Raw genomic sequence first — 19,381 nt, 5'->3', positions numbered from 1 at the left:
TTATTGGTTTGTCTCCCCCTCTCTAATTGCTGGTACAAAGGCATGCGAAATACTAGCCCGCACACTAACTGACCATGCCCCTATAACACTTGGTCGCTTTTCACAATATCCCTAGGCCCTCTAGGAGATGGAGGATGCCTGAGGGATTGCTGAGGGACCCCGGGACGGTTGAGGGGCTTCACACTGAGATCGCTGAATTTCTTGAAATCAACATAGGCTCAGTCGATAAATACTCCACGGTGTGGGAATCCTTTAAGGTCTGGGTCAGGGGTGCGCTATTGTCTAAATCTTTTGGCCTTCCTTAAGGGAGTCAGGGCTGAACTGGCCCTGGCTGAAGGCAAGCTGAAACTACTGGAGGACACTTATTCTCACACCCATGACAAGAACATATTGGCCGACATACAGACACAACTTCAGGAATTCAGTAAGTTGGCCTCTAGAGAAGTGCAGTACATGGCATCCCCTGTCCGAGCCCGCAGATATGGCGAAGGAAATAAAGCGGGCAGGTCACTTTCCAACTTACTCAAACAAGACAGGCACCCAAATCGTATTACCAGCATACAGACGCCTAGGGATACAGTTGTAGTGAATGAAGACGAAATAAATGCTGAATTTGCGGTGTTCTATGAACGATTATATAGTAATAGAGATACTAAATCCGCCACCGAGATAGGAAAATACCTTGCGGAACTTAAGATTCCAAAACTCCAAGAGGAGACCCGCCTTGCACTAGACCAGCCTCTTACTACAGATGAGATTGTTGAGGCGATTAAAGATTTAACGTCCAATAAAGCTCCAGGATTAGACGGCCTCGGTGCTGAGTTCTACAAAGAATTTAGTGCGGAGCTTGCTCCATTGTTGTTGCGGGTCTGGGAGGAATCCCTTCAATGTAACATACTACCTCCATCCATGAGAGAGGCGTTAATAACTGTTCTCCCTAAACCGCGCCGTCCCCCCCAAGATATGTCGTCTTACAGGCCATTGTCTCTCATTAATACAGATGCCAAAATATTCGCCAAAGTACTGGCCAGCAGGCTTTTGCCTGCGGTCCCCACATTGGTCCACCCTGACCAGAATGGGTTTATCCCCGCTAGATCTACGGCACTTAACCTACGTAGGCTCTTTGGAATACTGGCCCAGGTTGACCCAGGCAGGAACGCTGTTGCCGTATCATTAGATGCTGAGAAGGCCTTCGACTCTGTCTCCTGGGCCTACTTGCTGGCAGTGTTGGAGTCGTTTTGGGATGGGCCCGAACTTTATTAGATACGTGCAGTTGCTTTACATGAAACCCGGTGCCCGGGTGCTAACAAACCAAACAATCTCGGATATGTTTCTGTTGGGACGTGGCACTAGGCAGGGCTGCCCATTTTCGCCTATATTATTTGCCCTGACAATAGAACCAATGGCAATCGCGATAAGGCTTCGACACGCCAATAAGGGCATTAACCTGAAGGGAGCCACACAGCGAATATCCCTATACGCTGATGATAGGGAAATAACCTACCCCCCATACTGGCAGAGATTCAAGAATTCACTACATACTCTGGATACACCATAAACAAGGATAAGTCGGAGGTCTTTCCTCTTACACCGGCAACAGCCTGCCCTGTCTCTCTGGGCGGGCTGAAGTGGTCCAGCGAGTCCATCAGATATTTGGGTATACTTGTCTCACATGGGAAGAATAGATTATACACTGATAATCACGATGCCACGTTACAGGCCTTGAAGACTAAACTGTTATTGTGGGACCGCCTTCCGTTATCATTGCATGGCAGGGTAGCAGTCCTTAAAATGGTAATCCTCCCCAAATTACTGTACCTGTTTGTGAACATACCGATTTGGCCGGGAAGACTATTTTTCACCAAACTTAGGTCTATGGCCACGGCCTTCCTATGGCATGGACAGACTCCAAGAATAGGGTGGGAAAGGATAACTAAACCATACTCTGCGGGTGGGCTGGCGGCCCCTGATTTTGAACTTTATTATCATGTATCCCAGGCCCAGTTCTCTAAATATTGGTATTCCAGGGATGGGGCCCCCCACATGTAGATGTAGAAGAACTTACCACGGTACCCACGAACATACAGTCTGTCATTTTTGATGATCGTTACAGGGATTCATGTGATTTTAACCCAGTCAGTAGTACGGTCGCAGCCTGGCGGGCAATATTCAAGAGGCTGGGACTGTCGTGCCTGTATAATCCGGAGGTCTCCCTATGGAGATACCCTGGTATCCCCCCAACATATGACGCCTGCCTGCGGTCGGCCTGGGACCCTGACGACGAGATGTGCTTGGGTGATATGTTTATCGATGCAAAGTTCGTGACCCTTCAGCAGATAACTGGGGCTCTGGGCAGGGGCCCACTTAGAGTTCTGCAATACTATCGTATGAGATCGGCCTTTCAGAAATACTGGGCGTCTTTCCCCGATGAACCCCCTACACACCCTTGCGTTCAGATGATCACATCCGGAGGCCGCTTAGGTGTGTCCAGTCTATATGCCATGGTACAAGCACACTCGCCCACGCCTGGTCCTAGCAGAGATAAATGGAAGACGGATCTTCAGATCCCTATTGATGATAAGACTTGGGAAAGGTATTGTTCACTTACCAATAAGGTTTCCCTAAATGCTGGGCTACGAGTAATCCAATTTAAAATTCTCAATAGATTGCACTACACCCTGGCCAAGTTAGCCAAGTTTGTCTCAAGCGCTCCGAGTCAATGCCCAAAGTGCAGAGCAGACTACGCTGGCTCGTTCCATATGTACTGGAGCTGCCCGGTGGTGGCTGGGTTCTGGAGGGAGGTGGCAAATATACTAGAGGAGATCACACAAATCCCCCCCCGACGCTGTCTCCACAGAAATATTTATTCGGGGACATCGGAAAATGTTCCGAAAAGACCAGAAGACTGTTTAATGTCACATGTGCAGTGGCCAAAAAATGTATTCTGCTTCAATGGAAAAATCCGTCGCCACCCACTGTGCAGCAGTTTCTCCGAGAACTGGTCTATGTGAATGAGGCTGAGGAGCAGTTTGTTCTCACACGCCCTTCGGCCTGCAGACCTAAGGATATTTGGGGTCCCCTTAGAATGTTCCTTTGTGATATGACCTCTGATGGCGACAGCGACACTTAGACTCACCGCTTTGGGAAAATGTATACTATATGTACTGTGTTCTTCTGCAATACCGTACCATGATGATTGCGATCTGTATGATGAAGCTCTAGCTGTGTTTTGTGTTTTTCTTGACCACTAATAAAAAGAGTTTAAAAAAAAAAAAAAAAAAGAAACACAGGACCCAAGAGTGAACTGTCTGACAGCGACCATTCATAATTGCACATGTGCCGCAATGTGTGTGACTTGCACATGGCATCCTTGTATATTCGTGTGGCACTGTTAACCAAAGGGGGCAGGGAAGTGCATACAGCAGGAAGACTAACAATAATGGAGATAGTCAAGCCAATACATGAAGATGGAACATGAACAAAGGATGGATCTCAATGTCCAAACAAAATCATATCACTAATGATCTCTTCATGTGGAGCGAGTTCTTTGTCCTCTTGTGGTGGCCCACCTCCAGTCACCAGAGTAGAGGCGTAGTTGGCACCCTGCTTCTCTGTGGCTCAGCGCTGGTGGTCATTCCAATGCTTCACTGCCTCAGAAGCTGTGCGCCTCTCAATGCCCAAGGCGCTCATACGATCAGCGACACACTGCCAGTGGGCCATATGCTGGGCATGGGTATGTGTGCTCCCTGCCCGCACAAGCATATCATGTTCCCGCACATAGTCCACGAGGATCCGGAGTACCCCATCACAAGCTCCTCTTCCTCGACGTGTGGGTCTCCTGTGCTGTGCCTTGGGACTGAGCCTGTTTGCCTACTGCACACTTTGCCTTCTTGCAAGGTCATGTAGACCCCAAGTGGCTGGGACCACTTTGGTCAGTAGTGGCTGGAGCACTGGTGGACTGGGCTGTGGCATCACCCACTGATGCTCTGACTGTAGGTAGCCTTGCAGGAATCTGTACCTGGGTGCTGGTGGCTTGACCTTTATCCACACATCTCTTGCCCTTGGAGACACGGACATCCGCCCCTGCGTCTCTGCGGGCCTGGGACCACTACAGGGCTGGCAGGGTGACCCCGAGCCTGGGTGGTGGTTGCTGCAGCTGCCCCTGCAGGTTCCTGAACCTGCCTGGTGTGGATAGCTGATCGCAATGCTGCTCCATGAGCCCAGGTGCTGGGGACGTCAGCATCAGCTGCAGCTCCCTGACCCTGTTGGGAGGGCATGGCTCTCCCCGCATGGCCCCGGGTACCTCCCTTCCACTTGATGCCCTCCCAGTCATTGCACTGATGGACTAGTGCAATGGGAGGTTCAGCTATTCATTGTTCTGGGCAATTTGAGTGAGGGGGCAGTGTCACTCACCAGATGGATGCCTAAAGAGACCGGAGTGAGCCCTGGTCCCGACTTGATTGTAGAGCACAGGTTAGACCTAAACCCGGGCCTCCCCTGTTGAGGGTGAAACTCTTTTCTATGATGTGCCCCCAGACTGGTCTAGCTAGACAGGCAAGGAAGGCCGATCACCTAAAAGAGCGGGAGCACACACCGCCCCGAAACCAGCTGCAAGGGAAAGATCACAGGTTAGTATTTGGATGGAGCGAAAGACAACAATGCAATAGGATATAGCCAATGAATACCTGTACTATGCTATCTTGTTCCTCTACTGGTTCGGGTAAGAGAGATGTTTTGAGCAGTGCCACAACGAAAGGATAAAATAAAAGGAGGAGGTTAGTACAGGGAACTATCCCGGACGGCACGCGGAGCGCTCTAGTGTCGGGGAGGTGCACATACAGCAGAGCGTTCCGGTTGTGCACATGTGACAACAATCCATAGGTTCAAATGCCAAGTGGAGGAAAGGTGTGGTAATCTTGAAGAGCCCAGAACAGCAGTGGAGATGCAGAAGACAGGCTAGCAAACTGGCAGTAAACTGAGAAGTACCTGCAGGTGAGTAGTTTAGTGAATGGACTGGAGCTGGTATCCGTAATCCAGTAGCAATCCGGGGGCAAAATGCAGAGTAGGTACACAGGAGGTCGCAGATACCAGAAACACGTAAGCCAGAAGAAGTCCGTGGGCAAAACGAGGAGTCGGTAGTTGTAACAAGATGTGGTTTAAGGGCAGGCCGTGAAGAATGAGGAAGGTTCGGCACACAGAAACAGAGGGTTGAAGACGGGACTTCGGAAACACTGGTTTCAACTTCAATTGGAAGCAGCGCTTCCTTTGCACGTATGATTTTGTCATAATGGAAGCGATGCACTGGATGCACATTGGATACCGCAGGCACGTGGTGCAGGCGAGATGGGAAAGGTAGTCCGGGGCCAATGCGGAAGACGACAGCAACGGCCCGTTTCCATGGCAATTTCCAACACCTATGGAACGGAGCCAAGAAGCGCCGTATTCTGTGGCAAAAGGACTCCGGACAGCAGTGCAAGTGCCCATGTGTGCTCTGTGGGGCACAGAAGACCCCTGAACCGTAACAGCCAGTGTACGTGATGTTAAGTGTACCAGTGTACCCCAGCAAGGCTCAATGTAATGCCTGCGGGTGGCATCACAGGTGATGGGGGCGTCCCATGTGGTGTGGGCTGCCTGCAGCGTGTGGTCACGGGTGATGGGGGCTGGGGTGTGGCTGTCCCGTCAGGAGGGGTCTGCTTCCAGTGGATTTGTGGGTGTATCGCGTGGGAGTTTCCATGCGATTTCACTAGGGTGCGGATGGGGTAAAAGCGTGGAAAATTTCTGCGGACGTGTGCAAAATCAGCGTGTGGAAAATCAGTGCATACCCCGTCCACACCCCAGTCAAATTGTGTGGAAAATCAGCGCGTACCATGTCCGCACCGGGTTTTCATGCGATTTGGCTCGGGGGGGGGGGGGGGTGGGGGGGGTCAGGGGGGGCTGTAAGCTAGTCCAGGGAGGGGGCAGGGGCTTGCGCTGTTTGGCTTTTTACTGAGCGGGGGCGTTACTGGCCCTGCTTGATGTGCCTTGCGCCACGTCTAGTGATGCCTAGGATATTGCATGAATACGTGTGCCGCGCAATTGTTTCTTTGCGCTACGGCTGGCGCATGCTCCTTCTTGCCATGCGGCGCTTGCGCCTTTTCTGCACTGGATTCTATTAATCTGGCCCATTGTTTTTGCATAGGGACTGTCCAAGGGATTGTACATATATATTGACGAGTAGTGGAGACATGGAGTTGCCTTGTGGGACCCTATCATTGACTGGGGGTAATGATTGCCTCCAAATTAGCAACATCAGGCCATCCGCCCCGCTTCACCTCTCTGACTTTAATACACAGCAGTCCAACTCCTTGTTCCCACCCTATCTTCCACAGCACCTCCAATCTCTTCTATTCTGTCCTGGGCCTTTTACTTAAGTCCTTCCCAGCTAAAGTCACGATGAACCATCTACACCTTCTCATCAAATCTGAATTACAACTTGACTCCACTCTCTGACCACTCCTTTGTAAGCCTTCAGAACCTCCTGGCTCACCCTGGTGAGAACTTCGTTGATCCCAACTTTCTATACTCCTCTGCCCTCTCTATTGATCCGTCTCGCTATGATCATTCGAGGGTTCAAAATTGCTGGAGCTATTCAGCTCCTGCTTCTACCCCAGGAGAGCCAGAGTAGCATTTAGTATTTGAGAGTGTTAATAAGGAAGAATTGTAAACACATTTAAACATAATGGATCATACATAATGGACACACAAATATAAAGTGGCATCTCTTGTGAAAGTTAGATTTGCAGTGCACTGTGCACTCACTCCTCCTTCCCCACTGGTACCTCCTACCTACTGGTTATGACACCCAGGAGCCAGATTTAGCTCCCGTTCCCCGAATCTTAATTTTGAACCATAAATTCTCTTCAGTACCTCAGGATCCGCCCGAAACAAACTCACCCCACTAGTCTATTACCTAAGAGGACGTTCAAGCATGATTCCATACCTGGATCAAGTCAAGTCCTCCCTTCAAACCCTTTCCTAGGCTTGCACACTCCTTTGAACCAGACTACAATGGCACAATCGTCACCACCACCTCCTTGGACGGTCACTATCCCTTCTGGTGGTCCTTTACCCCGTTCAACACTTGCCCGCAACCATGGATAACCCCAGCCATCCAACAACTGAGAAATTCCATGGTCTTCCACCGATGCCCTTGGTGCAAAGAACACTTCCCCATTCCCCTTGCGGCTTACAAAGTCTCTACTTACCCTTTCCACAAACCTTGATTCTGCTAAACCATCATACTAAACTAACCTCACATCATCTTTTCCCTCCCACATTCGCAAGCTCTCCCTGACCCTCCAGGCTATGCTCTCTCATCCTCCTAAGAGCTGCTACCTTATCCTCCTCCTCTCACAGTTTATGGATTTGCCCCTACTTCTCCACCAAAATCACAAAGCTACAAGAAAACGTATCAACCCTTCCGTCTTCCTCCCCCACCCTCTCCCTCCTTCTCTATAGCTCACACCAACCCGTCCCTCTCTTGGTTCTGGCTATTCCAAGGTGTCCCTCATGTCTCAATGCCACAATATGGTCCTGCGTTAACTCCAGAACCACGTGTCTGCAACCCCTGAACAACATTCCTTCCTCGCATTAAAGCTCATCTTTGACACTGGTGGCATAGGTCTCAACACAGTAGTAACAAACATTTCAGTCACTGACCTGTACACATATTGAAATCAAAAAATGGTTGTTAATTACTACATCTTCATTTGCTGACTCTTTCACTGCAAAGTGGGCCGCCACAGGAACATGGTTACGAGAAAGGGCATCTGCTAACAAATTAATTTGCCCCTGAATATGCTCCACTATAAAGTTCCAAGCCTTGTGGGTTTGCAATCTGCCTAAAGGACATGTGTGGCACCCCATCTATGCTCTGTTTAAAAATAAAAATAAAAAGACACCTACAGGCTTGTGGTAACTCTACGGTAAAGATTCAGATCGATAAAGACGTTTTCGATGTGCCTATTCCGCACAAGCAAGGGCTTCCTTCTCAATATCTATTTTCAGCCCCCTTCAATATCCGGGACGTTTCCTCTGCCTGACCATCCAACTGCATTAAAACTGCTCAGAGACCAGTTTTGATGGCGTTTGTATAGAGTGGCGTCTAGCCCTCCTTCAAAACTCGAAAAAGAAAAAAAGGGGTACGGGGGCCTTCAGTAATCTTCTTGATGCTGCGAAATTACTCACCACAGTCCTTGTACCAAACATACTGACGTTCTTTCATGTGAGTCTTGACATCTCTATGACCTGCAAAATCCCTTATGAGCTTGGAATAGAAATCCATTAGGCCAAGAAACAGAGTTCAATACGATTCCATGGCTCTGGCATGTCAGTTACGGCTATGACCAAATCACCTTTTGGGTTGACCCTGTAGGATGAGAATTAATGTCCAAGCTGATCTATATTTTTCTAGAGGAACTCACACTTTGCTGAATTTACTGTCATTCCGGCCTCCCACAAGGTCTGCAATACTTTCCTTGAGCGGGATTCATGTTCATTTGGGATGCCACTCCACACCAAGATGTTGTCTTGATGTCACATAAGGATGGCATCTGAAGTCTACACATGACCTTCTGGATGCTGGCAGCAGATTAAGGACAGTCTTACACGGATTAGATCCATTGGTCTTCTAAACGCCCCAAATTCGAAAGAGGTAGGATATAATTCCACCTAGCGGTAAACAGATTTAAGATCTATCAGAGAAAACATCTTTGCACAGGAGACTTCAGTTACCAACTCTGAAATGTTCAGAAGAGGAAACCTCCAACACCACACTCTTATCCGGGCCTTGGAGGTCTATGCAAAGTCTCACCACCCCCATTGCTTCCGTCACAAACCCAATGGAACAAACCCATTCGGATGCATTAATTATTTCTTTAAGAAGCCTGCCCCACTCTCATCTTGATGCTAGCAAACATTTCTGGCGTTCGCTGTAACCTGGTTGGTATTGTCTGGCGATTCATCATGTGGGAGATACTTTAACCAGCAAGTCTCATACTTGATCACATCTGAATACAAGGTTCTTAATTCACCAGGTGTTTATATACTCATTCACTGTTGACATCTGATCCTCATACTTGGGGTGCATCTTAATCCCTTACGTGTAAAAATGTCATGTTGCAAGCTACCAGCCAGTCATAAAAAGTCAATTGCAGCATCAATTCCTTGAATACTCACAGAACATAATTTCTTACTTGCCAAGAGTCAATCACTAGCCATTGGCTAGCGCACATTTTGAGTCCAGATAAGCTCCACTAAACTGGTACATCTGTGTTGATCCAGTCGATGTTGATCAGTTTGACGATGATGGCAGCAAATTAATTATTTTTCCTGGTCCCAGTTCTCATTGCAATGGTTAATAGAAATCCTTCATTATTGCTCATTCTGTCCCATTTGCTTATTTTCTGAACCGATTTGTAGGGAGCTCTGGCAAACATGCAGCAGCCGGCTAGGTACCCCTTTCTTCCACAGTCCCAACAAATGATGGCAAAACTCATTATTAGTCAAACAGCCCAGCCTTCCGCAACGGAAACATCTCCTTATGACACAGTTGAGTGAATCTTCAATTTGCACCTAGATTTTCCAAGTCTGTGCAATCCATGTTGTTACACTTGTCCTTCAGGGGCCATCTTTGTGTGTTTTTCCAGTCTTAGAAATCACAAGACATTCAGCTTGCTCTTTTTCTGAATCGAGTTCCTTTATACATTGATGCGGGCTAAGGGGGGACAGGGCAGATTTTACACAATTCTGGGCCAAATTATAAACTATGGAACAGCTCAGAGGCATTCACCTGCGCATTCACGAGTGGATGGCAGGAAGGAACGGGAGGCCAAGCGCGGCTCAGTAGAGTTGAATGCTCACGGGGAGCGTACCAATCAGGGGCGGTCGGCAGGCAGAGGGGAGGGCTGAAGGGGAATCAGGAGGCAAGGAAACTGGCGAAGGGATGCGGGCTAAGGGGGCACAGGGCAGAGTTTACACAATTCTGGCCCAAATTATAAACTATGGAGCAGCTCAGAGGCACTCACCTGCACATTCATGAGTGGGTAAAGGAACAGATGCATGGTTTCTGTGAGTGCATGGTATGAATGGAAAGTAGAAAATAGACGATTCGAATAGATGAGACGGGTGCAGGGCATGGGACTGATCGAGAATTCGAAACAAATTGAATGCGTACGACAAGTGACATGGACTGAACCGATAATGTAGGATTAATGAATGAAGTGAATGGAGCGGATGAAGTAGGTGGAGCGGATGAGTGCATTAAACGCTGCGCTGTGCAGATGAGTGTGTAGAGCGGATGGGCGCGCAGAGCAGATGGGTGTGCAGAGGTGACTCAGAATGCATGTAGTAAGGACCAGGCAGTATAGAGAGAGGGAAGGGGCAGCAGGAGAAGAGAAGTGGGTGTTAGCAAAAAAAAAATAAAAAAAAAATAAAAGGGGTGATAAAGGATCAAGTGGGACACACCACATGATAACTGGCGCTTGGATTGGTTTGGCTACTAGCAGCTGCCTGTAAGGATATTTGGCGTGTCACAGCACAGAGTACAGCACTACTGCACAGGTAGCAATTTTTTTTTTGCAGCACCACCACAAGGGTGCGGTGCATTGCTATATGTGTTACCAGATTAACAAGAAAAGACAGGCTATTCAGTCAAAAACGATTTTAACATATAAGATGCAAATCTATTTTTACAGTTAAAAGCACACGTGCTCATTTAAAAATGCACACTATTTTTCACCTGAAATGCCTATGGTGCGAGAGACACATTTGAAAATAACAACTAACATAACTTATTACTAACCTGACTAATGAAACATAATCCACTAATAAAAATGTGTCTCCACTGCAGAATTAGGCCTATTCTGAAAGTGAACTTTTAAACGCACATCCATTTTTTTTTCTGTTCTCTCTGCTGCCCTGTCCACATAACTACAGGAAGCAAATGGGCTCGAAAGAACAGGAAATCAGTTGGTTACAAAGTATTACTATAAAAATGAGCCATTGTGTAGAGAAGGAGGAGATGGCGTGATTAATTCTGATTGGAGCAGCGCCATAGCAAGTATCATGCTAGAGGGAGTGATCAGGTTTTTGCTGGGGGAGTTTGAGGAAGAAGAAAGGCAGTCAAGATTTGGCAGAGCTGGAAGAAGGACCTTTCCCTTGGCTGAGGCATTCCTATCTGCAGAAGCTGAGGATTCCAGATAATAACCCCGGTTTGAGAACGAAAAGCGTTCGTTTTCACTGGGGTTAATCTTCAAGGGAGCCACATTCAGAAAGAGAACAACTAAAGAGATAAGGTAATTACAGAAGTGTGGGAGCTTAGTGTGTACGAGAATATGCAGTCAGTGTAGGATTCCTGTGCATGCCTTAATCAAATGCTAATGTTGCAATTTGAGTTCTGTTCTCCGCCACTCTCTTTGCAGTGTGTCATAGACAAAGCTGTTACTGTGCTATTGTATTTATTTCTGTAAAGAATGAGATCGTGTTTAAATGCAACTTTTATAATACAGAAAAATATTTGAAAGCAGACGGGTGGTGCGTTTACTATTTACCATTACAATGCTGATGATGTGGGGAGATTTTTAAACAATGCAATGGTCATTTTAAGACAGATGTGTGCATGTCAGATTCAGTATGAACAGTTGTGAGTGACTGTAGCATAGCTCGTTGGAGGTACATGAGCCAACGGGAAGAGAGACTCTCTGGACATAGTTCCCTACCGTATATAAGGTAGTGGAAATTACCACAAAATTACCGCATATAGCTCTCTGTCGTAAATAAGTCAGTGAGATTGCCCATGGTGGCACACTAACACTAATACTAACATTGAAAATGTGGTATTCCTGAAATGTAGGCCTGAGGTCTTTCTAGTGATTACACGAAAAATCTAAGCAAAGATAAGGGATTCTGGACATTGGGGCCACCAATAAAACAAGGGAATAATGCTCACCAAAATACCACCAACCACGCCTACCAACCACGCATACCAAATATGCATGCCTGGGTGCTGAAATAGTGCATGTCCACTGTACTATTGTTGCACATGGCCAAATCTGAATACAAGGAGTGATTATTGCTAAGTTATTTTTCGGCGGTAATAAAATACCGTCAGGCCCCAAATCTCCACAAAATACCCTACATGCCAGTAGTCTGCCATCTCCATAAACACTTGGACCCATCTACCCGACAGAGGAAACATCTTAAGTTGTCTGAATTCATTCTTTTAACACGCCCGTACCAAAATACCAAACAACGTGTCTAAATCCCAGCCAGTGCACTGCAGCAAAACCGGTAGGTGGTAAAAGACCTTGTGCTCACTGCCTGACAAATGAATACACTCACTTAAACTCCTGAAAATGTACCAGCAATAAAATAAGACCCTAGATACACAGAGATCAAACTAGTGAAATCATGAGTGTAAGCAGCTCGTGGGTATCAAGCATTAACCAGTCAGCAGAATGTACCTCTGGGGAATGAGGAGCTATAGCAGAGCGTCCCACAAATCTTACTTCCACATGAGGCGCAAACTTTATTTTGTATGACCCAATGTACATTAAATATCCATTAAACCTGTATTAATGCTCCTTTATACATATCCCAAGACACAGAGTTAATGTCAAAAGGTATGTTGGTATGGCACCAGTTGGATTGGGGTGTCAAAAGTAACACCTAATAGCTGCTAGGGTCAAGCTTAACAGGCCCTTCTAGGTAACAAATAGGAATGTATTTAAGTGCGGGGGCTGGCCAGCACACAATTGGCACAACTCAGGCACCTAGAAACGTGCATGTCACCTTTGAGAATAAGGGGACCTGCTCATTTCCAAAAACGGGCCATCTAAAAACTGTGCAACCTCAGATGCCTCTTTTTTTCTTCTTTTGAGAATCTGGCCCAAAATCTGCATTTATAAAAAATGTAAAATCAGTCACAATATGAGTGGAGGGAAATGAGAGAGAAGGGGGGGGAAAGGGGGTGTTCCAGTAAACAAAAAGGGAGCTAAAAGCAAAGAGGGTGTGGCAGGGCCAGAAAGAAGGAGTAAGCTGCAGACTGGGAGAACGGATGGGGCAAGATTAACTAAATATTTTTTTATATAGCGCAACTCCCACCCAAAGGTCTCAGGGCGCTCACATGGACAAAAACAACAGAAAACAAAACATAAAAGCAGTTAGGGGATTGATAAGTAATTCTTAGTCAAATGACAGTGTCACAGGGAGAGGCGGGGATTATTTATGGAAAGCGGACGTCATTTGTTATTAGCCTTAGATAGACTGGGAGAAAGCATGCGCAATGCAGAAAGAGCCAGACAGAATGAAGGACTGTGGAAGGAACTGGTGAGCGTAAGGTGCGAGTGGGGAGCATGGCAGGGACTGGGAGAGTGCGAGTTGTGACTTGACTGTGCGACAGGGCCTCCGAGTATGCACATGACTGGCAGAATGAGATGTTTGGAAGTGCAAGTTGTGATGGCAAATTGGTGAGTGTTAGGGATATGTGGGTGATTGCGAGATTGGAGAACATGGAAGGGGATCATAACTTAACCGTGCACATTAAAACTAAAAAGTGGAGCAAAACAAACTGTTCTGTCTAGCCTGGGACATCTGGGTCTCCTCCCATCAAATTGATACACACCACATCCAGGAAGGCACAAAGAATGACAACCTAACTCACGTGTAGCCTCAAAGTGACTGCCTCTTCAAGTACTCCCCACTCAAGGAAAAATATACCGTAACAATGCCAAGAATAAGTACAATTGTGTGCCGTAAAATGTGTTTTTAGCACTTCATGGCGGATTCATCGCGCTTCTAAGAGCTCCAACAATAGCAGTGATTACCTAACTTAATGATAATCAAGTCATCGATGTCACATAGGTTGAGAAAGAGCTACGAGGTTTCAGTGCAGGCTGTCCCATGGCAGTGGTAAGCGTTTAAATGGTAGCATTTCATTATCCGTGAAATGTATTTCTGTTAGTTAACAAAGGAATACGTCTGTTCGGATATAATAATCCCATTTATGAACCATCAGAATAAATATGGAAACCCTAAAAATTACACGTGTCCGAACTCCGGATTTTTTTACAGTTACTGTACTCATCCAAACACTGCATGAAATACAAAATGTCAGCGACGATCTCTTCACATTTTGTTCAGAACACGTTTGGCGTAACGGCCACAGTCAGCCAATAAATACCTCGATCCGTGAATCCTCCTGTTCCGCGGACGGTTCGATCACCGTCCCACGCCTGGTAGCCACCATGTTTCTTTGGTAGAGTGGGGACGTCCCTAGTTCCTGTTAGAGGAACGGACCCAGCAACGTGTTCTCATCACATGATTCACAACGCAACCTAGCTTCGTCGGGTTACGTTCCTTCCACGCAGCCTACTCACTACCACAGAGAGAGTTCTAATATTGAACTAGAGGGCTAGCGTTCTCCCAGCATGTTTTCACCGTGGTTGCCATGCTCCTGGGTAGAGCAGTCATGGGTTCTCTTTCATAAGCAACCGGCGTTTGCAGCCAAAAATTGCCCTCCTCTCTGTGCTGTCACGAATTCTGAGAGTGAGGGAGAATAGGGCTGACCAATGCTTTAAATTGAAAAAAGAAGTGCAGCTACTCGCCAAACTATCGATTCGTACAACAACAACGGACCTGCCAGGGCCGAACCGGCGCCGCACCTTGGGTCCCTTTTTGTTTGCAGGCAGTCACTAGATAAGGAAATAAGGAGCACACACTTTGGTAAAGCACTGTATATGAGATCCTTTCACACAAACTGTTGTTATGCATTGTGTTAAGAAAATTTGAATATATTAAATCTTAAAGGTATTTGTACCGCGCACCCCAAACGAGAAGGTGGGATGGGTTAGTAAGGTGAAGAGGGAATAGGATAGTGAGAGGAGTGGTGTTCTGTTGGCAGCTTCAACTCGTTATACACCAGGTGCTGAGCTTTGGTGCGTGTATCGGATCGATGTCAGTCTGCGTGTGCTGTTGGTGCGGCTTATGTGTTGTTGCAGTGTTGTGAAGTGTGTGTGGGTTGTTGTGCGAGAGATGGTTGTGTGAGTTTTTGAGTGAGATAAGTATGTAGAGGTGTTAAGTATTTTTGGTTAATGGTTATATGATATTTAACATGCTAATATTCACAATTCTGTCAAGTGTGGCGTATGCCAACATTCACAATCCTGTCTAGATGGGGCGCATGCCAGTGTTCACAATTCTAGGTGTGGCACTTGCTAACCTCCACAATTCCATCTAATTGTGGCAGATGCCAACACCCACAATCCCGTCCGGATGCAGTCCTATTAAGATGTGTTGCAGGCTAATGTTCACAATTCTGTCTAAGTGTGGCATATGCTAACATTCACAATCCTCCCTAGATGTGGCGCAGGCCAGTGTTCACAATTCTAGGTGTGGCACTTGCTAACCTTCACAATTCCATCTATGTGCGGCACATGCTAACATTCACAGTCCAGGCTAGATGGGACGCAGTCTAATCTTCACAGTTCTCTCTAGGTGTGGTACATATTAACATTCGCAAGTGTGTTAGTATGTAATGCAAGGCAACATTTACAGTCCAGCCATGAGTGGATTTAGGCAGGAGGTCACACATCTCTCTAACTATGCATGGTGTAAGTCTATGGCAGTCTATGTTATGGAAAGATAGGTAGAGTGGCAGGGGCTTTCTGGAGTAGAGTAATTGCTTTACACCCCACCCATGCCGCACCTACAGTTTTTGTTGGTGTCTGTTAACTGCTGGCTTCACTGGCTTCCCTATGCGGACACCTGTAGACACATCTTGGAGCTGAAAATGAGTTTCTTTTTTGCATATCAAACTAGCAGATATCTTAGCTGTAAACTAAGCTTTAGAAAGGTAGTTTTATTATTGCTCGCTTTTATTACCTAACAAGAAATTCGGTAGGTAGCTGAAGCTGTGTGCGAGTTTTCAGTCTAAAACATTCCATCGCAACTCCAATTAGCTAAATATATTAGAATAGGCACTGCAACAGTGGGAGTATGTGTGGGGAGTAATCCCGAAACTAACCCACTCTATTCAGGTGAGGGTGATGGGGTTTAAAGTGCTTCTTCAATGGCATTACACGCTCAAAAGAATTCATGTAATGTTTCCTTTGGCTTCACATCGTTGTTGGAGGGGGTGTAAGGTGTTGGGGGACTGGAGGCAGAGGAGCTTCCCTTTGCTACAATCATATTGGGTTGGGGTGAGGAGCAGATGCACAAGATGTTTCAGGGAACAGAGCTAATAGATGTGTGGGATCCAGGGTCGGAAACATACACTAACACACAGAAACAGAGATTCATGACTCTGCTGATAGCAGCCTGGTTGGTAATCGCGCAACAGTGGAAACAGCAATTGGCATCCATGATCCAGGGCTGGTTACAGAAAGTGTGGAGTTTTGATTTACCATGTAATATGTGAATTATGAAAACTAATACAAATATGTTTTAAAAAACGAATAGGCACTGTAAATAACAAAGAAACATCTTGAAAAGGTAATTTCCTGTGCTTTTCAAATCCCTGCTTCATCAAAGGACACCAATGGTAACAGGTGAAGCCAACTTGGCGAAACAGTGTTCCAAGCCTAGTGTTCTGAGAGCACAGTAGATACATGGTTTTTCTCTCTTTTTGTTCAGCAAGGTGGGCCTTCAAGGGGACATAATGGGCACGGCGGGTGGTGGAGAGAGTAGAAGAAAGAGGGTTCTACTTTCCCCAGCAAAGGCTGCAGAAGCTTAGTCCTTTAAGTTGCAAATAAAAAGTGAAATGAAAAGCTTTCATTTTCACCTCGCCCCATAGTTGAGTTGCAGTACTCTCTTTTATGCGTTGAGAAGTGCAGGTGCTCAAAAATAAGAAGTGCAGGTACTGGGGCGGGGTAGGACCAGCCCATTTAAAGCACTGGGGCTGACACAAATAATAGTTTGTTTCCAATGTTGTTTTTTTTTCCAGATATTTTTTATTGATTTTAAACAGAATAGTTATGAACAGAACACATCCACAAAAATAAGAGGTGTTTTCATTTAACTGTTCAACTGTTTGGCTGTTAAATTGTAATGTCAAGTATTCAATGCATGCATGTAGTCGTCACAGGCTATTTTGTAGAGCCTGTGCAGCAGAGTGCCAAACCCCAACAAACGCCCAATGCCTGTGTTAAAACCACAGAGACCAAGACACAGATGAAAGGAAGCAACCATCCTGGACTCCATACATCCAGTGTCCTGCGGCTGAAGCAAGGAGAGTCTGAGGATGAGAGGGCAACAACGCTGGACCGAGGCAAGTGCGCGACAAGTAGTGGCTCGCTTCAGCACCCAGGCAGGTGTGCTGCCAGAGACTTATCTTTAGTCCTCAATCACCAGGTACCTAAGAAGGACCAGATCCCCTCCTAGAGTCTTTACATACCTGGGAGAAGACTGGCATGAGAACCTCGGCGTAAACTGGTACACTGAATGTGCAGACCCGCCATGATCGAACTGCTGTGGCTCTGTGCAGTAAAAGGAGGCTGGGTTCAGTTCCATTTTCAAGCTTTTCTCTAGACGTACAAGCCCTGGGAAGGAAAAGAGGAAAGCAGATTGGCTCAGAAAAACTGACCAAGGGCAGGAAGAAGGGATGTATAAAGGAGGAGAGAGGAGACAGGAAGTTGTGAGTTATCTGGGTGAGGTCAGCAGTGGAGGGTGACTAAGAGACTGGCAGGAGGTAGAAGGGAGCAGTGGAGTATGGAGGTATTTATTGGAGAAGACAAGGTGTTAAATCAATGAATGCAAGGGTACTACAGTGGTGGAGTGTGTGTGGTGAGAGTAGGAGTGAGGAGGGGTAAGTTAAGGAGTGTTAGTGGAGCCTTTGGTTAGAGGGTGAAAGTAGGGTTTGATCTGAATGGTAACAGCGTTATTTTTCTTGAACCAGTCGATATGTTGTATTTCCTCAGGAGTGACACCTTTACTGTGTTCTCTGACTTCTTGTAGTAGGGGGACACAAAGTAAATAAAGGTGGTTTGAGGCAACATCTTTTGCATTTAGTTGGGATTCGGTTTTCGTATGCACTACGTGATAATGCATCTGCAATCCGATTGTTGCTTCCTGATATGTAGGTAATAACCATGTCATAAGAAGAAAAAAAATGGCCCACCGAGCCCGATGTGAATTCTGGCATTCAAAGTTCTGGAGAGATTTTAGGTTCCGGTGGTCTGTTCTTACTAGGATAGGATGTTGTGCCCCTAACAACAAATGTCTCCACTTTTGGCAAGCTCTTTTCATGGCCAATAGTTCTTTTTCTAATACAGTGTAATTACATTCAGAGGGAGTGAGGGTTTTTGACATGTAAGCGACAGGATGTTCAGTAGCGTTGGAAGATGTCTGTTTAAGCACTCCTCCTATCGCAGAATACGAAGCATCTGTCTCCAGTATAAACGGTTGGTTTTGATCCGGTAATCTCAGGATAGGAGCCGTTGAAAGGATGGTTTTAAGTGTTTCAAAGGCCTGTTGTGTGGTTTGGTTCCAACAGTATTTCTTGCCTTTTTGTAGTAATGTCGTTAGAGGTTTGATTACTGAAGACAAATTTGGGATACATTTGCGATAGAAATGTGAAAATCCTAGATATCTTTGTATTTCTTTGACGTTATGAGGAGGTTTCCAATTAGCGATAGCCTTAACTTTTCTGGGATCCATAGCTGCTCCTTCAGCAGACAGAATATAGCCCGGGTAAGGTATACTGGGCTGATGAAAAGAGCACTTTTCAAGTTTGGCAAATAGATGGTTCCTTTTCAGTCTTCTCAAGACCTCTGCCACGTGTTTAACGTGTTCTTGTGGGTCCTTGGAAAATATGAGTATATCATCCAGATATACTATCAGGGAGTGCAATAGAAGGTCTGAGAATATGTGGTGAAAGAAGCGTTGTAAGACAGAGAGAGCATTAGCTAATCCGAATGGCATTACGCGATACTCGTAATGTCCAAATGGTGTACGAAAGGCGGTTTCCCATTCGTCTACGTGTTTGATTCTGATGAGGTGGTATGCTCCTCTTAGGTCTAACTTCGTGAATATGTTTGCACCCCTTACTGCTTCCAGAATGTCCTGGATCAAAGGTAGAGGGTATTGATCTTTGCGAGTCACCTTATTCAGCCCCCTGTAATCGATACAAGGCCTCAATTCCTTGCAATCTTTCTTTGGGATAAAAAACAAGGAAGCTCCTGCCGTTTCCCGAACGTCTTGGGGGAACTAGAGTGCACTAAGTTAAGACATGCTTATCTGATCCGCAATACATGCAAAGACCTAGTGTTTTACGTCTAAGTCTTTCTTCAGGAGTCAGAGGTCCTCTGGTTGTTCCTAATTGCATGGTTCTCCTTCTAAACCTCAAGGA

General features: G+C 46.3%; 1 protein-coding gene across 3 annotated transcripts in view; it reads right to left on the bottom strand.

Annotated features, from left to right (window-relative positions):
• DNTTIP2 (deoxynucleotidyltransferase terminal interacting protein 2) overlaps window positions 1–19,381 on the bottom strand; it is a 308,996-nt gene that overhangs the window by 159,863 nt on the left and 129,752 nt on the right. Inside the window, exon 1 of one of the 3 annotated variants that reach the window (XM_069611231.1) lies at window positions 14,219–14,406. The exons of 1 other annotated variant lie outside the window; for it this stretch is intronic. In XM_069611231.1, coding sequence (XP_069467332.1) covers window positions 14,219–14,284 — 66 coding nt within the window. In that variant the 5' untranslated portion in view covers window positions 14,285–14,406. Of the gene's footprint in view, window positions 1–14,218; window positions 14,407–19,381 lie in introns of those variants that run through there. One more of the 3 variants, XM_069611232.1, reaches the window with a different exon arrangement.

This window comes from Ambystoma mexicanum, chromosome 8 (assembly GCF_040938575.1).
Source record: "Ambystoma mexicanum isolate Mex_15411 chromosome 8, UKY_AmexF1_1, whole genome shotgun sequence".
Classification (NCBI taxonomy): domain Eukaryota; kingdom Metazoa; phylum Chordata; class Amphibia; order Caudata; family Ambystomatidae; genus Ambystoma; species Ambystoma mexicanum.
The sequence above is the reverse complement of the archived record's forward strand: the minus strand, read 5'-3'. Positions and strand labels throughout refer to the sequence as shown.